This window comes from Mus caroli, unplaced genomic scaffold (genome assembly GCF_900094665.2).
Source record: "Mus caroli unplaced genomic scaffold, CAROLI_EIJ_v1.1 scaffold_13610_1, whole genome shotgun sequence".
Lineage (NCBI taxonomy): Eukaryota > Metazoa > Chordata > Mammalia > Rodentia > Muridae > Mus > Mus caroli.
Window position 1 is genome coordinate 7,345 of NW_018390170.1, and position 23,005 is coordinate 30,349.

Below are 23,005 nucleotides of genomic sequence, written 5' to 3' on the forward strand. Positions count from 1 at the left end.
AGATATGTTTTTGTCTTTAATATTAAGCCACAAATGGGACCTCTCAAAATCCCTACAATATATTAAATTTGAGTGGATATACCTGCAATATTTTCATTTTGGTCCTTTCCTTTTTCATGTAATTGGGCTATTCTGATATAACATGTGGGGAGCAGCCTAAATTGTTTTCATATAAAGAGTTTCTTGCTTTATATTTTTAGCCAGTTCATCCCAAGAGGAGGTCAACCCTAATCTCTGGCTATTTGTAGGAACAGCTGAAACCATAGTGCCTTTGGCTAGTAAAGCTAACTTGTATCCTAGGTTGTTTTTCATTTGAATAGAGGTCCTCAGCTGTAGAGCTCAAGGGAAATTGGTTAAAAATTCCCAATTGAAGTGAAGGAGGAAACAAAAAAGTTTTGGAATGATTAGTGTGACAGCCTCACTCATGAACAAAGTTTAAAACAACCATAGTCACAAAAACATGACCTCAGCATATATGTGTTAGACACTGTGTGACCTGCATCAAGCAAATCAATGTATCAATAAGATGTTCTACTGTATTTTTATTTCCTGCTTCTTACATATTCCCAAATTTGTTTCTGAGTCTATGACTGTAAATATCAGTCTGTGCTTTTACAAAACCCCTGAAGAATTTCACCATGAAGGAGATGTTGTAATAGGTGCATTTTTTCCTATTCATACTTACTACTCTCTAAACAAAGTTCCACATCCATCAGTACCATACCAATATATGGACAATTATTTACAGTAAGTACAATTATTCATTTTTAATGCTTGGAATTATTATAACTTAGTAGGTGTGGTCATTAAAATATAGTAATATTTTTGTTCTCTTTTAATGTAACAACTCCTCTTACAGATATTCTAAAATCTATTCTTTAAATTTTTTTATCACTTTTGCCTCTTTCCTCTCTCAGGTGGAATGAAATGGTATCTTTGAGTTTATTCATTATAGTTTCTTCATTTAATAAAGTATACATCTTCTTTACAATTGCTGTCATACCAAACTGTCAGAATAATTTTCAATATTATAGTCTCAAGGAAGGATAAATTAATCTCAGCCTGACCTTTTTGCTCATATTCTGGTTGTGTTCTTGTGATTATTTCACTAAATGCTGTAAGTACTGAGTGTTTGTTGTGCTGCTTGATTGAAGAGGCTGTGTTTTGGTACATGCAGCTGATGACAAACTCAGTGTGTCACAATGAGAAGTTGTGAATACTTATGTGCTGGACAGATATTCCATCTATCTCATGTTATTTATAAGTATTTGCTTGCTGATTTAATTTTTATTCTCTGCTTCCTACTGTTTAATTATTTATGCTGTCTGTTTGCAGTATTTTCATTTTCATGGCTGTATTTACCAAGATCATGACTATGAGGGGGGTCATCTTTTGGCTGTTTTAGCCTTTGTGAAATATTCCAGATGGATGGATAGTATCAGACAGGTCTTTATGAATTAGAAAGATATATCCCTTTATGTTTCCTAACAAAGGATACAAGATGGATTTATCCCAATCGGACCTTCCAACCTAAGAAGATCATCTTATATCTCTACTTATCCAGAAAGTAGGGTAGTAAAAGAGAACATGCCCCAGTACAGTTCCCAGTACAGAAAGTTAGTTATGCCAGGGCCAGGAAGCAGGAATGGGTGGGGTGGGGAGCAGGGTGGAGGGAGGGTATAGGGGACTTTTAGGATAGCAATTTAAATGTAAATGAAAAAATATCTAATAAAAAAAAAGAATTGTCCATAAGTCAGGAAAAAAAAAACACTTAGAAATCCCTTTAAGCACATAAGGAAACCTGTTGGGAGTTAACGAGTGAAAAATAACCAAAAGAAACATAGGTATGAAGGTAATTATGCTCAGTGTGACAATATTATGTGTTTGGTAAACTCATAGTGAGATATTAAGAATTGCATCAAACAGTGGAGGAGAAAGAAAGTTAGTTATGAATGCATATTGAATATTATGTTACCCTGAAGGATTTATTTTTGAAAATTTAGAATAGCAAATATGGCTATGAAAATTTTGATTTTTAGATAAAATACTTGATTGTCAGTCTATTTAGTGAATCATATATTGTCTCAGAAAAAAGAATCACAAAATGTTCTCAAATTCTTATCAGATGTTGGGGAGTCTCTGCTATTTTATCAAAATTAACTTTCATTGTAAGTTCCCTATTCTTGTGTCCTTTACTGTCAGCAATTTAAGCAAAGAATTTAGCTTTTGTTCTGTGAACATTAGTGTATGCCTTGTTCATTGCAAATAAATGTATTTTCCCTGTCACAAAATTTTAACTTGTCATTATGAAAGAAAAAAAAATATTTATGACAGAAATGTATTAACTTTAATTATGAAAAAAATAACAATATATTCTCATACAATTCATTCACTAAGTATATCTTTTCATATAGAATTGACCACAAAAAGCATACATACTGCAAAGCTGAAAACATTCTTTTATATTTCTTACTTAATTATTTACTTTTCTGTTTGGAAATTTTCTATGCATTTTAAATAGATGATTTCTTTTTGTTTTAATTTAATTTTATTTTTAATTTATTTTCTGTACTCCATATTCCATTCCCTGCCACCCATATCCACCATCCAAATGCTCCACATCCCACAACTCCTCCCCACCCCACCCAGTCTCCATGTAGATGCTCCGAACCCCCACCCCACCTGACCTCTAAATTCCTTGGGGCCTCCAGTCTCTTGAGAACCCAGAGATCCTCTACTGTATGTATGTTGGGGTCTCATATCATCTGGTGCATGCTGCCTTCATAGAACGAGTTAGGTACTATTCCTTCTGTTTCTATTTTATGGAACAGTTTGAGGAAAATTGGTATCAGGTCTTTTTCATGCTATGATATAATCCTCCATTAAATCCATCTGGCCCTGGGCTTTTTTGGGTGGTGGTGGTGGAAGGTTTCTTATGACTTCTGTTATTTCCTTGTGAGGTATGGGCCTGCTTAGATAGTTTACCTGCTCTTGATTTAACTTTGGCATGTGACAAATGTCTAGAAAACCATCCATTTCATCTAGATTTTCCAGCACTGTTGAGTATAGGCTTTTATAGTAGGTTCTGATGAGTTTTTGAATTTCATCCATTTCTGTTGTTAGTCTCCCTTTTCATTTGTGATTTTATTAATTTGGATACTGCCTCTTGCCCCTTAGTTTGGCTAGGTGTTTATCTATCTTGTTGATTGTTTCAAAGCTTTTGCTTTTGTTGATTCTTTGTATTGTTTTCTTTGTTTCTATTTGGTTGATTTCACCCCTGAGTTTGACTATTTCTTGCCTTCTACTCTTCTTGCATGAGTTTTCTTCTTTTTGTTCTAGAGCTCTCAGGTGTGCTGTTAAGTTGTTAGTATAAGATCTCTCCAGTTTCTTTACCAGGGCACTTAGTGTGATGAACTTTCCTCTTAGCACTGCTTTCATTGTGTCCCATAAGTTTGAGTATGATTTGTCAACATTTTCATTAAATTCCAGGAAGTCTTTAATTTCTTTCTTTATTTCTTCCCTGGCAAAGTTATCATTGAGTAAAGAGTTGTTCAGTTTCCATATGTTTGTGGGCTTTCTGTAGTTTTTACTGCTATTGAAGACCAGCCTTAGGCTATGGTGATCTGATAGGATACATGGTATTATTTCAATCTTCTTGTATCTGTTGAGGGTTGTTTTATGACCAACTATGTGATCAATTTCGTAGAAGGTACCATGAGGTGCTGAGAAAAAGGTATAATCTTTTGTTTAAAGTGAAATGCTCTATAGATATCTGCTAAATCCACTTGGTTCATAACCTCTCTTAGGTTCATTGTGTCTTTGTTAATTTCTGTTTCAATGACCTGCCCATTGATGAGAGTGAGGTGTTGAAATCTCCCACTATTATTGTGTGGGGTTCAATGTGTGTTTTGAGTTTTAGTAACATTTCTTTTATGAATGTGGGTGCTCTTGCATTTGGGGCATAGATGTTCAGAATTGAGAGTTTCTCTTGGTGGATTTTCCCCTTGATGAATATTAAGTGTACTTCTTCATCACAATTGATAACTTTTGGTTGAAAGCCTATTTTATTGGATATTAGGATGGCATATCCTGCTTGTTTCTTAGGACCACTTGCTTAGAAGAACTTTTTCCATCTTTTTACTCTGAGATGATTGCTGTCTTTGTTATTGAAGTAAGTTTCTTGTATGTAGCAAAATGCTGGATCTTTTTTCAGTATGTGGTCTGTTAGCTTATGTCTTTTTATAGGTGAATTACATCCATTAATATTGAGAGATATTAAAGAGAGATGACTGTTGTTTCCTGACATTTCTTTTTGTAAGTGGCTTTATGTGCTTTTGTTGTGAGGTGCTTAATATCTTGTACTTTCTTTGGTGCAGGTTTCTTTCTTGTGTTGCAGTTTTCCTTCCAGGATCCTCTGTAGGGCGGTGTTGGTAGATAGATACTGTTTGAATTTGGTTTTGTCCTGGAATATTTTGTTTTCTACATCTATGTTGATTAAGAATTTTGCTGAGTATAGTACCCTGTGTTGGCATTTGTGTTCTCCTAGAGTCTGCATGACCTCTGACCAGGCCCTCCTGGCTTTCATAGTCTCTGTTGAAATGTCTGGTGTAATTCTGATAGGTCTACCTTTGCATGCTACTTGGCCTTTTTCCTTTGCAGCTTTTAATACTCTTTCTTTGCTCTGAGCATTTAATGTTTTGATAATAATGTGATGAGAAAATTTTCTTTTCTGATCCCATTTATTTGGTGTTCTATAGGATTCTTGTAACTTTATGTCCATCTTTCTTTATGTTGTGCAATTTTTCTTCTATGATTTTGTTGAAGACATTTTCAGGTCCTTTGAGTTGGGAATCTTTGTTCTTCTCTATTCAGATTATCTTTAGATTTCATCTTTTCATTGTGTCCTGGATTTCCTGGATGCTTTGGGTTAGGAGTTTGTGTTTTGAACTTTCTTTGACAGCTGTGTCAGTTTCTTATACTGTATCTCCTACACCTGAGACTCTCTCTTATATCTCTTGTATTCTGTTTGTAATACTTAACATCTGTAATTCCTGACCTCTTTCCTAGGTTTTCCATTTCCAGGTTTGCCTCCATTTGTGTTTTCTTTATTGTTTTACTTTCACTTTTAGCTCATGGATCACTTTATTCAATTTCTTTACCTGTTTACCTGTGTTTTCCTGTATTTCTTTCAGTGAGTTATTGATATCCTCCTTAAAGAACTCTATAATGTTCATGAGATAGAATTTTAGGACAGATTCCTGATTTTCAGATATGTTGGTATATTCAGGGCTTGCTGTGGTGGGAGGACTGGATTCTGATGATGCCCATGTATTTTGTTGCGTATTGTCTTGTGCTTGCCTTTTGCCATCTGGGTATCTGTGGTATTTGTTGATCTGGGTGACTATATGGAGTCTGGCTCTTTTGTCCCTGGGTTGCTTCAGTTCTCCTGGTAGGCTTACTACCCTGGCTGTATCAGACCACCTGTGGGACCTTTCAACTGGGGGCTCTTCACGGGAGCAAAAAAGCTTCTGATTTATTTCCCTGGCTGAAGTAGATCTCCTGGGAGGCCTAAAGACTGTTGGGACTTCAGTGGAGCAGTCAAGCTGTTGTCCAACAAAAACAGCCGATCCTTGATTGCTCTGAGAACAGAAGATCCTCAATTGCTCAACTGCTCTGAGTGCAGTGGGTTGACCTCTTCTGTGTGCAGTGGGTCCTGTAGGATGTATGGGATATGTAGCTTTTACAGGAGCACACCAACTAGGAGTATGCCTCAGCAGTGAGGACCAGGCATAAGGGGTAGAAGAAATGGAAGGAAGAGGATTGGTATTCGGGAGGGCAGGGGTTTTGGGTGTCTGATAGGTCCTGAGTTCACCAGGCTCCGAGTATTAGTTCTGGGACTGGGGCATAGAGAGGGGGTTCTTACCAACTGCTCTGAGTGTAGTGGTTTCTCTAGGATGGATTGGTATATGGAGCAGATCAACTTAGGCAAATAGATGATTTCTTATCTCTGTTTGAGATTCTTATTCATTATATGTTTGTAAGCATAAATGTTTTCCTTGTTACTATCACATTTACAAACAAATAAGTGAGTCTGTCATTATATTCTGTTATATTAGCATTTTAAAGGTAACATTTTCCAATTTTTTCTTTTTATCTACTACTTAGGAAGTATAAAAAGTGAATATTCAGTGTCCAGTGTTCCTGTTTAATATTGAATAATTTAAAGAGTAAATAGGCTTTTTTGATTGTTGGATTAATATTATAGTCTTTTCAAATTTATTATCATATATAACATTTGTGTGTATGCACATACTATTTATGCACCTCACATTTTCAATTGAAAGAAAAATTGTGAGGACAAATGGTCTCATCCTACAATGAGTATCTTGAGATAAAACTCATGCGTTCTAAGCCAGTTTTAGGATCCTACTGTTGCTAAGCCAATTTATTAGGAAATTTGTTCAGTCCTTTGATTAATATTTCTTTTATGTTTCCAAATCCAATTGAAATTTTACTCTCTGTTTTTATGAGAGTAAATTATTTTCCCTCACATGAATTAAAATATGGGTATGCACTTATGTCCTATTGTTTTTTGTCAACCATACATTCATTTCTTGTATTTGTAGCTTTATAAAGTTGGCATATCTCAAGAACACATCTCTTGTCAATGTAGGTAGTAGTTATGTACTATCATCTGCAATTTTTTATATAAACAAAAAACCTATTATTTGGAAAGTTATTTTAAAATATTTCACTGTATGATATATTTTATTCATATTTTCTATTTTATGTTCATTGCTCAAATCATAGAAAGTTATACTACAGCTAGAAGTTTTCAATATTTTTCCCTGATAATATACACAAATTTATCATTTCAAAATGTAGAAATATTTAATTATAAACATATATACACTAATCCAAATGAAGACTACATTTGTTTGAAAAAATGAAGAACCTATAAAATATTGCTTTGCCAATTTTCTTGATTTCTTTTGTAGATAATGAAATTCTGGGGTCTTTATGTCTGTCTTGTGCATGTTTTCAGTGAATGTGATTCTAATGTTAAGTATATTTTGATTCTGAATTTGATGTTTCATTGGTATTCCTCTTTCTTTGAATTTCAGCAGTATGGTTTTTTTTCAGTCCATGGAGATAGACTAAATAATGAGTGCTTACAAATTTTCTTCATGGCCTTCCTTTTTTTTTTATTTAACTAGAAAATACTTTCCTTGGTGTTTTCTCTGTTGCCTTCATTCATGTCCAGTTTATGCTTTTCATAGGCACTCAGCTATTGTTTGTTACCTTTTATCAGTGTGTTTTGTAAGAAGATTAATACAGAGAGGTTTTTTTGAGCAAAACCAGAAATACCAACACAAACAGTTCATAAAATATATAACAAACTTTCTGACCTAAGGGAGTTTGGCAAAGTTTCACTAAGTACTGATGTTTCTTCTTTTTTAGCATGGTAAGATTTAGTTTACCATTCATCTTATACAGATGTGTACATTCTACTAAAATGTTCACATTCAGCAATAATTCAGACATGTATAGACTAATATTTTTATAAAATTAATCCTATTCTCAAATAGTATAAAATTAAATAATATAATTTCACTTTGAAGATGTTCAAAAAATTTAATGCTGTAGGATTTCATGAAAGTCCTTTCTCAAATGTTTGATGTTTACAAGTATGGCATTTTGTTGTGACTATCATACATCTTGGCATATCAATTCTGATTCATCAGAATGACTTTCTTCTGAGTACACACAGTCTTATATTTTAATACTGAACTATATTTCGACTTTCTTAACATTTTCACATGGCCCCAACCCCAGTAATTTGAGTAATATCTAAAAACATGTAGGAACTTTACATATATTAATCATAATGAACTTTGATCTAATCTCTGAGATACCAGTTTCACAATCTCTGAGGAAAGAAGTGCTAAAAAATAATCAGAGTTCAATATTTCTATTCATACCATTGCTTTGTTTTTCTTGGTTATGGCCATCATCCTTAGTATTAACTTCCTTGTCCTTTTCGGTGGTTCTTTCTTTGGATGCTTTCCAGATCCTAAGAATTTTTTTGTGATGCTGGGAGTAGGTCTATTTTATTTAAGTCTAACTTTCCTATGATATGGCTGTTGTCCATCATGTGTTTTGCTCCTATCCTGATTAACATGCATTCTCACCTTTGTTTTCCTCTAGTCAGGCATTTATCTGGAAAGCTCACCATTAGTTGATATTTTACTGATAAATTCTAATGAATTTCCCTTCAGTCTTTAAAACCTATTCAGCCTGTGTGATTTTACTTGTATATGGACTTTCACTTGGTAGTGGGTTACCATTTTGTGTATTTTTTCCTTTGGAAGAATATTACACCTTGGGCAGACTACTTCAAAATATACCATAATTAGAGTGTGGGTATGTGTATAAGTGTGTGTGTGTGTGTGTAATATTATGTCATTCTTGGCTATTAATGAAGGAAGAGTATATAAATTAAGAAAAAGGAGATCCATAATATTTTAAATAGACCAAAGGGAAGGGGAAATGATGTAATTAAGTCATAATGACAAGAAGAGAATATATTTATCACATACCATATTCTTTCAAAATTTGGTTTCCAATAGAGAATGATTAATTCTGTTTTATTAACCTTTCTTATCATTGTTCTGTGATTGGAGATATTGAGCTCCTCTGCTATCTTTAGTATGCAATGCATAAAAGTGATAGTTACTTATTACTTATGTGTATGGAATTGTCAAAAATCATTTATATCTATCTATCATCTATCTATCTATCTACCCATATGTGTGTATTTATTTTAATATATAGTATTTATCAATGATAAAACATTTATTCAATTTCCCAAAATTAATATTTTACCTACCAATTCTTTTCTAGTGAATATTATTTTATTTGCTAATTAAATTTCTGCTTTTCTTTAAAAATAATATTCACTAATTTTGACATTTTCTCTTTAATATCAAATAACTCTATCTACTTAATGAAAAATTTGATTAAATTTAAAATATATACATACATGTCAAAAAGATATTATACTAATTCTTAACAATAAGCAAGTTAGGTATCATAAGCTAGGCTCATGTACAACAGCTGCCAGGTTGTTATCCTTGCATTTTATTTTTCAGTAGCTCTATTGCTTCTCATAATATCACCATTACTATAACTATTATATGTCTTTGTGTGTGTGTGTGTGTGTGTGTGTGTATAAGTGTTTGATCATGTAGATTTGGAATTTTGTAGCATTTTGTGCTAATTTGAGTTCTGGGAAACACACTTGGGTTCTGTGGAAAAAGTGCACTCTGAGTTGCTGAACCAGTTCTCTCCCACCACACATTTCTTCATTGCCAATCTTATTCAATATATTTACATACATAAGCAATGCAGTATATTAGTCATAATCTCCAAAGCTCCAACCTACTTCATTATCAACCATTTATTTTAGTATCTCTCTACCAACCCACCTTTAATTTTAATACTTTTCTCCTCAATCATTTCCACTTTTTGTAGCCCAAGTACTCTTGATTATGAAGCCATTCCACTATCTGATTTGCCTAGCAGTCATCATATTGATGAATCATGGTTCTTCTTCAAGTTGTAATACCATTATGCTTTGAGTAAAAATATCCCTCATAGACTCATATGTTTGAATACTTGTGTCATACTGAGCAGCACATTTAGGGGACATGGTCTCACTTGTGTATGAGTGGCCTTGCTGTTATGGGAGGTTTGGAACACCAAGAAGCCAAGAAATTGAAGTCTGCCCAGAACTTTTGCTTTTACTACCTGCAGAAGAAAATCTAGTATGTTCATCTCTGTCTCTAAGACGAGGTCTGCCTGCACATTGCCAAGATTCCCACCATGATGAAATGGATAAAACCAGCTCCAATTAAAGTTTTCTCTTATAAGAGTTGCAAGGTACTTTGAGTCTCTTCATACCAATAATACGCAATGAACATAGAAATTTAAACTAGGGACAGGAATTTTGTTGTGATAGGCAAGGTTTTATGTTTGCAAGAATAATGAGTGTGGATTTGGTTGAGGAAATCAGTGAAATGTGTTAAGTGCTGCATAATGAGCCATGCTATGTGGAACTTGGAAAAAGTGTTACAGGGTGTTGGTTGTATTCTCTGTTCCTGGTTGAAGCGGATTCAGAGGAGATTAAATTTTGTATGTTTCCTAGAGATTCTGCTTGTTATATTTGGGCAAATACTATTGCTTCATTTTGGCCTTGTCAAAAGTCTCCCTGAAGCTATAGTGAAGAGATAAAGATTTAATCCTTTGGCAGAGAAAATCTCAACGGCCCAGTGTTGACTCTGTTGTTTAGTTATTTTTGTCCACTGTTACGAAGATCTATAACAAAAAGAAAAAAGCTGAGAGAGAGAAAAAAAATTACAGATTGTATGTTTTTGTAGACAATGTACAAAAATAGAGATTGGGGGAAATGGAATAAGAGTGAAAATGGTACTAAATCCTGTGTTCAAATAGATAAACAGACTAACTGTAAACTTGATGTTAAATGAATGAAGGCAGTGGAGACATCAGGGCAAGATTCCACCCAGCTAAGTAAAAAAGGGTTCAAAAATACTTAGTGCTAAGTGTGGTGAGCTACACATTGAGTTTTAGGACATTCAAAAATAGGGAATAAATGAAATTAACAAGAAGAGAAAGCTTGTGAAATTTTAGTTTTATTGGGTGGTAGAGAGCATTTTCTAGCCCTAATAAGAACTTGGCAGCAGCAGCCATGTGGTTCTGGCACTTAGTCAATGATAGAAAAAAAAGTTTTTATTGAATCTTTCTCTGAAAAGAAGGAAAGACAATAAGGCCAAGAATTTATCAGGGATGTCTTTGCATCCTAGAGGAGCCATTATGTGAAGCTATAAAGGAGAACCATGCATTGCCATTAAGATCAAATGATGTAGAAGATGCCTGTGCTCAGAAATATTAACCAAAAACCACTGTTATGGGGAAATTGAATAAGCCCAAGAAAAAGAAGTGTTTTACAGTCAAGAAACATTAAAGGAATTAGATATCTGAAGACTATTTTAATATCAAATATGGAGAAGCGAAGTTTGAAGTTTGCTCAGCTTGTATTTTGTCTTAATTTGGTTCAGCATTACCTCACTATGCTCCCCTTCCTGAAGTTTGAAATGGTAATACATATTCTGAGTCATTATATAAGTACACAATCTACTCTTTTATTTTGCTTTTACTGGAAATTACTTGATAAAGGAATGCAGGTTTCTCCGAAGAGAAATGAGTGGCACTATTTGGAGGTGTGGTCTTGTTGGAGTAAGGAGTAGACTTGCTAGAGTAAGTGTGTCACTGTAGGGGTAGACTTATTGGTCTAAAGAAGCCAAAGTCTTGACAGTGTGTCTTAGTTTCCAGTTTTGCTGCATGTAGATTAAGATATAAAATTATAAAATGACATTTCTGCCTGTATACTTATATACTTTCCCCCATGACCATACTCGACTAAAGCATTAAAACTGTAGGTAATTCTCAGTTAAAAGTTCAGTCTATATATCATGAATAACTTTCTCCCAAAATTAGAGGTCTTCTGATATCTTGATCTTGGGATTTTGAGATGTTTAATTTTTAAAATCCACCACTATATTAGGAAACCAATAAAATTTTAGAAACAGTATGTTTATTAAATTATATTCCAAGTTAAATACATTCCATATGGGTCACAGTTGCCATAACTCTGATATTTTTCTCAGTATTGCAGAATGTGAGTTCATGACTGTAATCCAGTGACCATACAAAATAAGTTCAAAGATGGTATATTATCCACTAGCAATTTCTAATGACTGATAAAGTATGCTTTGAGGAACTATAATTAATGAGTAGTACTATTAAAGGGTTTTGCCAAATCTTATAGATACCCAAGCTAGTCCCTCATATTTATGGTGAATAAGTTAAATTGCATATTTTGTGGAAACAAAGATGAACTATAAAGGTTAACAAACTGAACATGCGGTCCTTGTTGTATTTCTCTTGTGTATATTTTTTCATTTATACAGATATAATTTTAAGAACTACCAGTACATCCTGGCTTTGGTGTTTGCTATTGAGGAGATCAATGAGAACCCTAATCTTTTACCTAATATATCTCTTGGATTTGATTTCTACAATGTCAGATTCACTGAGAAGGAAACTCTTATGAATGTGTGTTTTTGGCTCACTGGTAAAGGGCAGAAAAATATTTTACCAAATTATAATTGTGCCAAAAATAATTTTACTACTGCCCTCACAGGAACATCATGGACAACATCTGCCCAAATTGGAACATTACTTCAACTCTTTAAATTTCCTCAGGTAAGAAACTTTAGTGTGTGGGACCTGGGAATCAGGTATCTTTGTTGATAATACAGGTGTTTTCAAAACTACACGGAGGGTATTCAAGTTATTCAAATCAAAGCAAGTACACAAACACTTGGATATCAATCTAAATTTCTCTTGCATGCAAGAGAAAGGATGGTGACATAAATAAATCCATGTAGTTCCTTGAATCTAACAGGCTTGGGAGGAATTTTTGTTAAATTCTGTAAATGGAGTTTCTTTTAAAATTGAGATAAAACTACCTTTGTTTTCTGTTGTCATTTATTGCTTCAGGAATGAAATTTTGCTTGATGTTAATATTCTTTCTCTTACTTGGTTCAGCTTTCCTTTGGACCCTATGATCCCATTTTGAGTGACCGTGGTCAATATTCTTCTCTCTACCAGATGGCCCCCAAGTACTCATCAATTTCGCGTGGCATTGTATCTTTGATGGTTCATTTTATGTGGTCCTGGGTTGGTCTCATCCTCCCAGATGACCACAAAGGGTATATAATTTTATCAGAACTCAGAGAAGATATGGAGAGAAAAGGAGTCTGCATAGCTTTTGTGAAAATGATCCCTCTCACATTGACTTCATATTATAAAAAGTTCTGGGAAAATATGGATAAGACAAATGTCATAATTATTTATGGTGATGTTGATTCACTCACAGGTCTAATGAGAAATATTGGGCAAAGATTGTTGACAGCAAAAGTCTGGGTTATGAATATTGAACCTCATATTACTGACTATGCTGACTATTTCATGTTTGACTCATTCCATGGTAGCCTAATTTTTACCCACAAGTATATAGAGAGTTTTGAGCTTACTACATTTATTCAAACAGTTAATCCTTACAAATACCCTGAAGACATTTACCTTCCTAAGTTATGGCATTTGTTCTTCAAGTGCTCATTTTCTGATGCTGATTGTCGACTATTGGCTAACTGTCAATCCAATGCTTCTCTGGATGTGTTACCTAGTCATATATTGGACATGGCAATCAGTGAAGAAAGCAATAATATCTATAATGCTGTGTATGCTGTGGCTCACAGTCTCCATCAGATGAGTCTTCAACAAGTACAAAACCAACCACATGAAAATAGGGAAGCAATGGCCTTCTTCCCCTGGCAGGTAATAACCACTGTAATTTAATTTATTATCAGCACCCTGATGTATGAGTTCTGCAATGACAGCAAGGTAGGTATTTCTTCTTGTCCACAATCATGGGTTTTTTGTTTGTTTGTTTGTTTTGGTTTTTAAACTCATTTAGAGGTCAAGACAATTTCAATTTTGTGTCACTGATAAATGGGATGAAATATTACACTATGATATTTTACTAGTCAATACAAATGTGATGTTATCAATAGCTAGAACTGTGATATTCTCATGATAATACATGCAATAAAAATCAATAATTTTTCTGTATATTTCTTACAACAGGAATAAACGAGTACACATTTAAGTGAAACAAATAGTGGTTTTACACCTAAGTAATTCCCTTTCTTATCCTTAAGGCATCAGCACACCTATTTTAAGCTGTAGGTCTCTGAAGATATTCTGAATGCAAATGGCTCTTTCTAAGTTTCAAAAAAGTTAACATTTGCATGTGTCCAAAATCATTTATTCACTACCTGAATTTGTTTATAGTTTTTTTTTTCTTGAAGCTGGATTGTCATTCAGAAGCAAAATATTATCCTACACACTCAGTCATTCATTTATTTAACATTAATGGTAGCTTCATTAATTTGACTTTCACATCATAATTGAAGATAAATAAGACACATTCAAAACCATAAGTTCAATTCTGCCTCTTGGACACAGTGTAATATAAATTCATGAATCTCTTTCAGCTTAACATTTTCCTGAAGGACATTAATGAGAGAGGCAACATAAGTTTAGATTGGAGACATAAATTAAATGCAGAATATGACATTCTTAACCTATGGAATTTACCAAAGGGCCTTGGACAAAAGGTGAAAATAGGATCCTTTTCAGCAAATGCCCCTGAGGGCCAACAGTTGTCCTTATCTGAGCAGATGATACAATGGGCAGGAGGATTTTCAGAGGTGGGTTATGTATTAAATCAATGCTTTAAGCTTGTGTTAATAACATTTTAATTTCAGGTGAAATAACATTTATTTTCTGACTTGAGTCTTATTGCTATTTGATTACTAGAACAAAATACCACAATGGTAGTAGTAGTGTATTCTGCTTTTTCTTTCCTCCATTGAGATTAGTGGAAGTATTTAGTGTTAAATAAAGCCTACAGTATTCATTCATATTAATATTATTTAGTTTTCATTGTCAAAATTTAGGAACACTGAAAGAGGAAATTTCCTGCTCTAAAATGTCTTTTGGGTCAGAGTATTTTAGAAATTTTCTCATTCAGGATTAATAATGTGGAACAATATAAAATTTACTTTTTATTCTGTAATCAAATGACATGTCTAAATGTCACTTATGGAAACAACACAAAATATTTATGGTTGTGTTTCCAGAAGTATGACAGGCCACCATGGATAGGAGCATGACCACAAATTGGTTAGTAATGAATATAGGCTCAAAACGCAAAAAGATACTGTTACTTTATATTCATATTTACAGTAAGAACAATGAGAAACCTAGACCTGAGTAGAGGATTAAAATATTTCAATTCCAATCACATTGAAATAATTTCTACAGCTAGTCTTGTATCTTAAAGATTTAAATTATTTCCCAAATGGTGGCACTAATATGGAAATAGGCACACAAATATGTTAGCCTATATGGTATTTTGAATACCATAACTGTTAATATCCCTTAACTGTCCATATATTCTCAATAAGTCCGCTGTCAATCATGTTTAAAAATTCTATCCCATGATCAATTTTGCTAGCTTTTTCAACCTCTGCAGAAGGAGACCTGCATGTGGTGAATCTACTATCTATTGGCTTGCCTATGTCCAATAAATAAATGCAGAACTGAAATAATTTAAGGAACAATTTGAGGGTGCAGTATATTCAGAAATATTTATTCTCTGAATGCAGAAAAACATGTATAATGCTGCACTCTTCTATCTTCTATGCATTATTTGTTTTGAGACATCGTCTGATTTTAAGTGTCCCTGTTTAACTTAATTAAATTTATCTATATATTTCTTCCTAGATATACACATATTTTTGTTTCTATGACCAATCTAAATCCTATCAAACTGGCAGACCAGATTTACAATTATGGTGGAAGTAAAGGTGATCAATGTGTTAGTCAGAATGTACAAAGATAGTATCACTGTGGAGTGATTCTATGAATTCCTATATTATATTCTTATCACCTAACTTTCTGAAACCTGCCAATACCTCATTATGTGTATAAATTCTCTAACACTCTGTTAATTCTCAGATAAGTCCTTAAGCACATTTGTTTCTCTGGGGCATAATCTTTCTAGATAAGTCTTCTGTATTTACAAAAATACTCAGGAATTCATTGCATAACATTAAAATTCTATTTGTTATTATTTTTCATAAGACCATAAGATTTAGATACATTTCCTTTCATTGTCCTTAGGTCCCTCAGTCTGTGTGCAGTGAGAGTTGTAGGCCTGGATTCAGAAAAGTAATCCTGGAGGGCAAGGCCATCTGCTGCTACAATTGCACTCCTTGTGCAGACAATGAGATTTCTAATGAGACAGGTAAATGCAGGTTTTACAGAAATCTTTCCCATTTCTCCACAGGATTCCATAATAAACGAGCAAATAAAAATGGTCTGAATTAAAATCAGAAATAAACATTGTTATTTCTTTTTCAGGAATTTACTTGTCATAATCCTCCATCATTTATTTGTAATGGACTATCATAGTCATTAAAAATCATACTTGATTTATATCTGTGATTCACTGCCAATATTGATTGTGGAAAAAAAATAAGTATTTTCAGTATACTCCACAGTATGTTTCACCTGATGGTACCATTTATCCAATATTGATAAATTTTCAGTACAGTATTTTCAGCTATGTTTCAATAAATTTAATACTCGGATCATTTATATCTTCATAGTAGTGATTATCTCTAACTCATTTTCAAAATATATTTTCTCTCAATTTTTGTTGTTTAATAATTTTGTACAATGTGTTTTGTACAATTTTGTACAATGTGTTTTGATCATATTCAGTCCTTGTTTTAATTAGGATTATATTGCTGTGAGCAAACATCATAACCATAACAATTCTTCAAAAAGACAACATTTAATTTTGGCTAGCTGTGGAGAAATGGGAAAGAGGTTTAGTCCATTACCATCAAGATGTAAGCATGCAGCATCCATGCAAACATGGTGTAGGAGGAACTGAGAGTTCTACATGTTATTCTGAAATCAAACAGGAGAAGACTGCCTTCCTGCCAGCTAGGACCAGGTTCTTAAAGCATATGCTCATAGTGACAAACCCACTCCAAGGCCACACTTCCTAATACTACTACTCCCTGGGCCTAGCATATACAATTCCATTCCATTCCAAGTTCCCCATAGACTTCTTCAAATGCATTTCTCTACAGGGCCCATATCTAGCCATAGCATAATTAAAAAAGTACATTTAATCCAAATTCTAAAGGCCCCATATTCTACATCAGTCTCAAAAATGGCAAAAGCCCAAAGTTCAAAGTCTCCTCTGAGAGTCATCCGATCCCTTAACTGCAATCCCTAAAGCAAGACCAAAAACCAGCTGAGAAAACTCCAAACTCTTCATCTCCAGATGCCAAACTGGACTTCAAATCCCCAACACTTTTTCCATTTTTGTTGAGATTAACAAACTTTTTATATCTTGGTCTGATATCACTCTTGGTTAGCAGCTTTCCTGGGCAAGTATCTCACAGTTCTGGCATCTTTAACATCTTAGGGTTACCAAGTCAACTTCAACTTCTTGTTCTTGTTCTAATGTCTGTGATCCACACTAGATCCTCACATGGGAGCTTCTCCAAAAGGCTTATGTCACTTTTCAAGTTCTACCCTCTGTACCCCTCTAGGCTCTGTTTGTCTCTACTGGTACTGGTATTCTTGGTGATTGTTCCACAGTGTATCTCCAATACACTAGGGTCTTCTGCTGCAACTAGACTTTACTAGTAGCCTCTTATAGTGCCTTTTCATAGTGGCATGACTCAGCTTCTTTACATGCCCCCCCCTTAATCCTGGATCATCAACTGCAGCTGAGGCTGTACCCTCACCAATGACCTTCCATGGCCTCTCATAGTGCCAAGCATCAGCTGTTGTCCATGACCCCCTTATACCTTAAAAGCTAGTATATACCAGGGCAATTATTGCACATAACCAAATGCAGCTCTAGCTGTAAGTGAAATCTTTGCTATCTCTAGAACACAGGTTCTTTGTGCCCTCAGAAAACACTTTCCAGATTTCATCACAGTGATGCTGGTCTCCTTTGTGTGTGTGTGTGTGTGTGTGTGTGTGTGTGTGTGTGTGTGTGTGTGTGTGTGTGTGTTTGGTTTTTTTTTCATGACAGAGGTTTTGCTGTATAGCTCTGGGTGTCCTGGAACTCACTCTGTAGACCAGGCTGGCCTTGAACTCAGAATCCACCTGCTTCTGCCTCCCAAGTGCTGTGAATAAAGGCATGTGCCAGAACTTAACACCTTAAATGTTTTTGAAAATTTTACTTAGAAAATATCTAGTTGAGGTTAATGAAGAAGCAATTGATATTTTTTGCTATTATCACACACATTTTTATTATTATTAGTTAGATATCCTTTTCTATTTTCTGTTGCTGTATGCAGTTATTACAGATTTGATTTTTAAATATAATAGATAAATTTGTATCATTATTTGAAATGTGAGAGAGAGTAACATTTTGCTAGGATCTGGGTAGTTAGCTTTTGTTCTCAGTAGAAACACAATAAGTGTATATGAGACAAGGACTATTGTCTGGACAAATTTTTATTAGTTATTTAATACTCACATCATTGAATTTCTATTGTGTATTATTTTAAATAAGCTTAATTGTATTGCCATGGAATCATAAAATTTATAGTGAATTTGATTATTTTATGTTGTAATTACATTATAAAATGTAGTAGAAATATTTTTAGTGAACATATAAAGTGAATTAAATGAGAGTTTATTAAGTTTTACTGTCAAATTAAATAGGTAAAGAATAATGTATTATGGAAACACACAGAATCTAAATGTCATAACACAATCTGGGTGAATAGGGTGGCAGCTGTCAGCACTATTAGCTTCTAATTCTCCTTGGTATTAGCTTCACATTTCACCATACACAATCCTTTAATGGATTTCAATGTAACTAAATAAAAGTTACTCCCCTCAAGGAGATAACTTTAGATAGAACCATTGTTACCTTCCTTAATGTTGTGATTTTCACTGCATTCAAGAGAATAACACATGTACTAAATGAAATTTGGTGTTTAATTTAAGGTCAGTTATAGATTAGGTGAGGAAGTATTAATAATGCTTTCATGCAAGTCACAAAAAATCAACCTTTGTATTATATTCACAAGTTTTGTTTACACTAATACTTAGATTTTGTGATATTTAGCTGTGTTTTCTATGATAGTACTGACATGCGGGTATGCTGGACATAAAATAGCAAAGTACACAAATAGAGATATAAACAAGCGAGGGGTTGAGGAGAGCATGATGCCCAAGAATGCATTCAAAGATACTGACTAGGTTTATTCTTGGTTTAAAACAATTACTATCAATTTTTTATGATGCACTTTATTTATATCCTAAAATCATATAATTAAAAAAATATTTACAATTACTTGGAGCTGCAAGGTATACTTTTGGATGTAATTTTATTTACTGCATTTAAGAAATTGTTTTCTTACAGTAGTACCTCTAGTCACCCAACCCACATTTATCATGTTTATTTTGTTTTGTTTTCTGTTGTTTTTTTAATCGCTGTACATAGACTCTAACAGAGGTAGTATATTTCCTAATTATATTTAATGTTATATATTTTATTTTCCCATTCCCAAATCTCCTACTGAGTCAGAAATTTATAAACTTCAGTACTTTTTAATATCACTTGGCTGACAGCAAAGATTCAAACCCACAATAAATGTGAGGAAAAACTTAAGAGTCAAAAAAAAAAAAAAGCCAAAGACATGAAAGATGTATCACATGTACATATTCAGTCATTATATAATCTGTGATGATTGATGTGCTGAAAATGTTAGAAGACTAAAATTAAAGAATGTCACTTAACTTGTCTAAAGTTGGATATCTAGTATTTGAACACAAAGCATTTTCCAACCCTATCTTGTTAATAGTAAACAATTTGCATAAATAATAAGGTCATGTCATAGCACTTATAACTTACATTAATTCTCTCTAATTTTCATACAAGGCTGGAAATTGGAAATTTGCCCTTTATTTCCCGAGCATATTTATTGTCTACTATAATTAAATATTTAAATTCCAGACGCCATATGCAATTATATCCTCTACTTTCAGTATATGTACATATTACAGTGTAAACCATTTGTAATGTAGAGATATATAATAAGTCTAAGAGATTTTTTGGAATATTCAATATCCACTTTGAAGAATAAGTAACATGCACAATTATGGTATCTTCAACAAAGGAAAAATTATATCTCGGTATTTTTGTATCTATTATAATCGAGTCTAGATTTGGATTAATACAGAAATGTTTAAACTAGTATTTATTTACTTCTTTCAAAATACTATACAATATATTTAATATTTTTGCCTTCAAAACATACCGAGGCCACCTGTACATATCTACTTACCAAACAATTTGCTTTCACTCATAAACAAAACAAAACAAAAAACAAAACCAAAAACAAAATAAAACTTTTCTAGTACAATTTATTCTACCCAAATATGCTTGAATGTGAGGCAGGCACTATAGAAAGCTCTACTTTATAGTGTTCACAGTTTCACACAAGGTTGGTTTTTCCTTAAAATATCTCCTCAAGTAAGGGTTTTATTCATGTCAATATTCCTTTCATGATGAATATCCATCAGGCCTGATCTCACAGTGATCATGTACATAATGTCAGAACCATGAATTCATATATAGACTTGTCATGATTTGTTTGTATATCAGTAAATCTTTACTGTCTCTGAGATTTCTGATTTTTATGAAGTTTCCAGTCTCTTCTACAAATGCCATTTTCAATAGTAATCCATTTTACCCTCAAATGTTTAGCTCCCCAATTCCTTCCATATATATGTACATGTTTATGTATTGTATATTGATAAGTATATGTGTATGTATAGTATGTGTACGCCTCTGAGGTTATATGCATGTATATATGCATGTATGTATACATTTGTCCATATCATATGCGTGTCACAAACTAAGTTTGTAAATGTACCTGATGTATGCAAAATTACAGCCATCAAGAACAAATCTGTGAGGGATTCTATTTATTAACTCTACTGTATAACACTGTACATTTCAAATAAATGCCAAACACTTCTAATTTGAAAATATTGCTGATTGAAACTTGTGCAAAAATACACTATTTTTGAAGTTGAGATATTAATTTATTTTTATTAGTGACATAAAATTTAATGTATGGTGGTCAATTCACATTTTAAGAAATATATAAATATTTGGGCTAATTGATAATGTAAAATAGAAATCTGGGTACATATATTTTAGGTTAATCATAAAAATTTACAAAATTTCAAGAGTACATTAATATAAAAGTGTTCTCTAAAGTCTGTCAGCTCTTGCAGTTATTTTCTATCTGAAAATTGATGCTTGGCCCAAATGATATGAAAACATTTGATTTGATAATTTACTAATATAATGGGGTCTAGTCACTAAACTCCAGCAGTGAATGAAGACAATTTTAAAACACACAGAATTTTAAAGAGAAAATTATGTTTTTGACTGATGTAAAAAAGCATTATCTGAAAAGCATTTCAAAAAATACTCCCTCTTTTGCATGTGTAACTCTTAAAGCATATGTAATAGGTGAGGTGATATCAGGCCCAAGGTTGTTATATTCAATGTAAATCCATATAATATTTACAAAGAGATATACCAATGTTATAAAAGGCAGGAAAAATTGTATGTCAAAATAGGAAAGATAATCTATTTCAATTTGTCACTATAAAAAAGATGAATTTTAAGAGAAGCTACTAGAAATGATGTCTATCTGAAGAAAGACGTCATTTCCTATATAAATGTATATAGTTTCTGTAAGGGAAAGAGTGTAATGGTAGCAAAGAAAGAGTGATTAGATGAAAACACATTATATGTGAGCATAAATACTAAAGGAAATACATAAGAAAGAAGGGACACTTTGTAAGTATGGAAATATTCACAACAGTGTGCTTATTATTTTGTCACTGAGAAAACAAAGTAAGGTGAAATTTGTGACAGTCCTTTTATATAGAAATGTATCAGAAGAAAATAGGGAATCAATTCAGCCTAGACTCATGATCTCATTATCATCTATATTTCTTACCAGATGTGGATCAGTGTATGAAATGTCCAGAGAGTCATTATGCAAATATAGAGAAGAACCACTGCTTCCAGAAAACTGTGAGCTTTCTGGCCTATGAAGAGCCCTTGGGGATGACACTAGCCAGCATATCTCTGTGTTTATCTGCATTCACAGTCTTTGTAATTGGCATCTTTGTGAAGCACAGAGACACTCCTATTGTCAAGGCAAATAATCGAGCTCTGAGTTATATTTTGCTCATAACACTCACCTTCTGTTTCTTATGTTCTTTGAACTTCATTGGTCAGCCCAACACAGCTTCCTGCATCCTTCAGCAGACCATATTTGGAGTTGCATTCACTGTGGCTCTAGCTACCGTGTTGGCCAAAGCTATTACTGTGGTCATTGCCTTCAAGGCCACCTTTCCAGGGAGAATGGTGAGGTGGTTAATGACCTCAAGAGCTCCAAACTATATAATTCCTATTTGTACCCTGATCCAACTTCTTCTTTGTGGAATATGGATGGCAANGTCTCCTCCATTCATTGACCAAGATGTTCATGCTGAACATGGACAAATCCTNCTTTTTTGCAACAAGGGATCATCTGTTGCCTTCCACTGTGTTCTGGGATACCTCTGCTCCTTGGCTCTTGGGGGTTACACCATGGCATTCCTATCTAGAAATCTGCCTGATACATTCAATGAATCCAAATTTCTGTCATTCAGCATGCTGGTGTTCTTCTGTGTCTGGGTNACCTTTCTTCCTGTCTACCATAGCACTAAAGGGAAGATCATGGTGGCTATGGAAGTCTTCTCTATCTTAGCTTCCAGTGCAGCCCTCCTTGGCTTAATATTTGCTCCTAAGTGTTACATTATCTTGTTTAGACCAGACAGGAATTCATTTTATCATATCAGGGACAAAACACATTCTTGAAGGCATGAGTCTCCTAAAATTTAGTTGAAAAAATAAATTTAGCTTCTATATTAACAACTTTTAAGAGGTTTGAATTCATTTCCTATTCAATTTTAAACATATGTTATACAATTATAATATGATTCTGGTCTATTTATTTATTAATTTATTCTTAACAAAATATATTACAGTGTTATAGTATGAAAGAATGTTTTTCCATTTATGAACAACAAACACATTTGGTCTTTTTCTACTCGACTCTTATGAATTAGTAGCATCATATATGGATAATACTGAAATTTTAATCTTCCTTTGAAATAA

At 33.5% G+C, this 23,005-nt stretch overlaps 1 protein-coding gene across 1 annotated transcript; it reads left to right on the forward strand.

The window, feature by feature from the left end:
• The first annotated feature begins 526 nt into the window (after positions 1–526).
• On the forward strand, positions 527–22,705 carry LOC110288515 (vomeronasal type-2 receptor 116-like). The gene is made up of 6 exons (XM_021154841.1): positions 527–747; positions 12,051–12,345; positions 12,691–13,482; positions 14,202–14,417; positions 15,895–16,018; positions 21,801–22,705. The coding sequence occupies exons 1-6, from the start codon at positions 527–529 to the stop codon at positions 22,703–22,705; spliced, it is 2,553 nt and encodes an 850-aa protein (XP_021010500.1).
• The last annotated feature ends 300 nt before the right edge of the window (positions 22,706–23,005 follow it).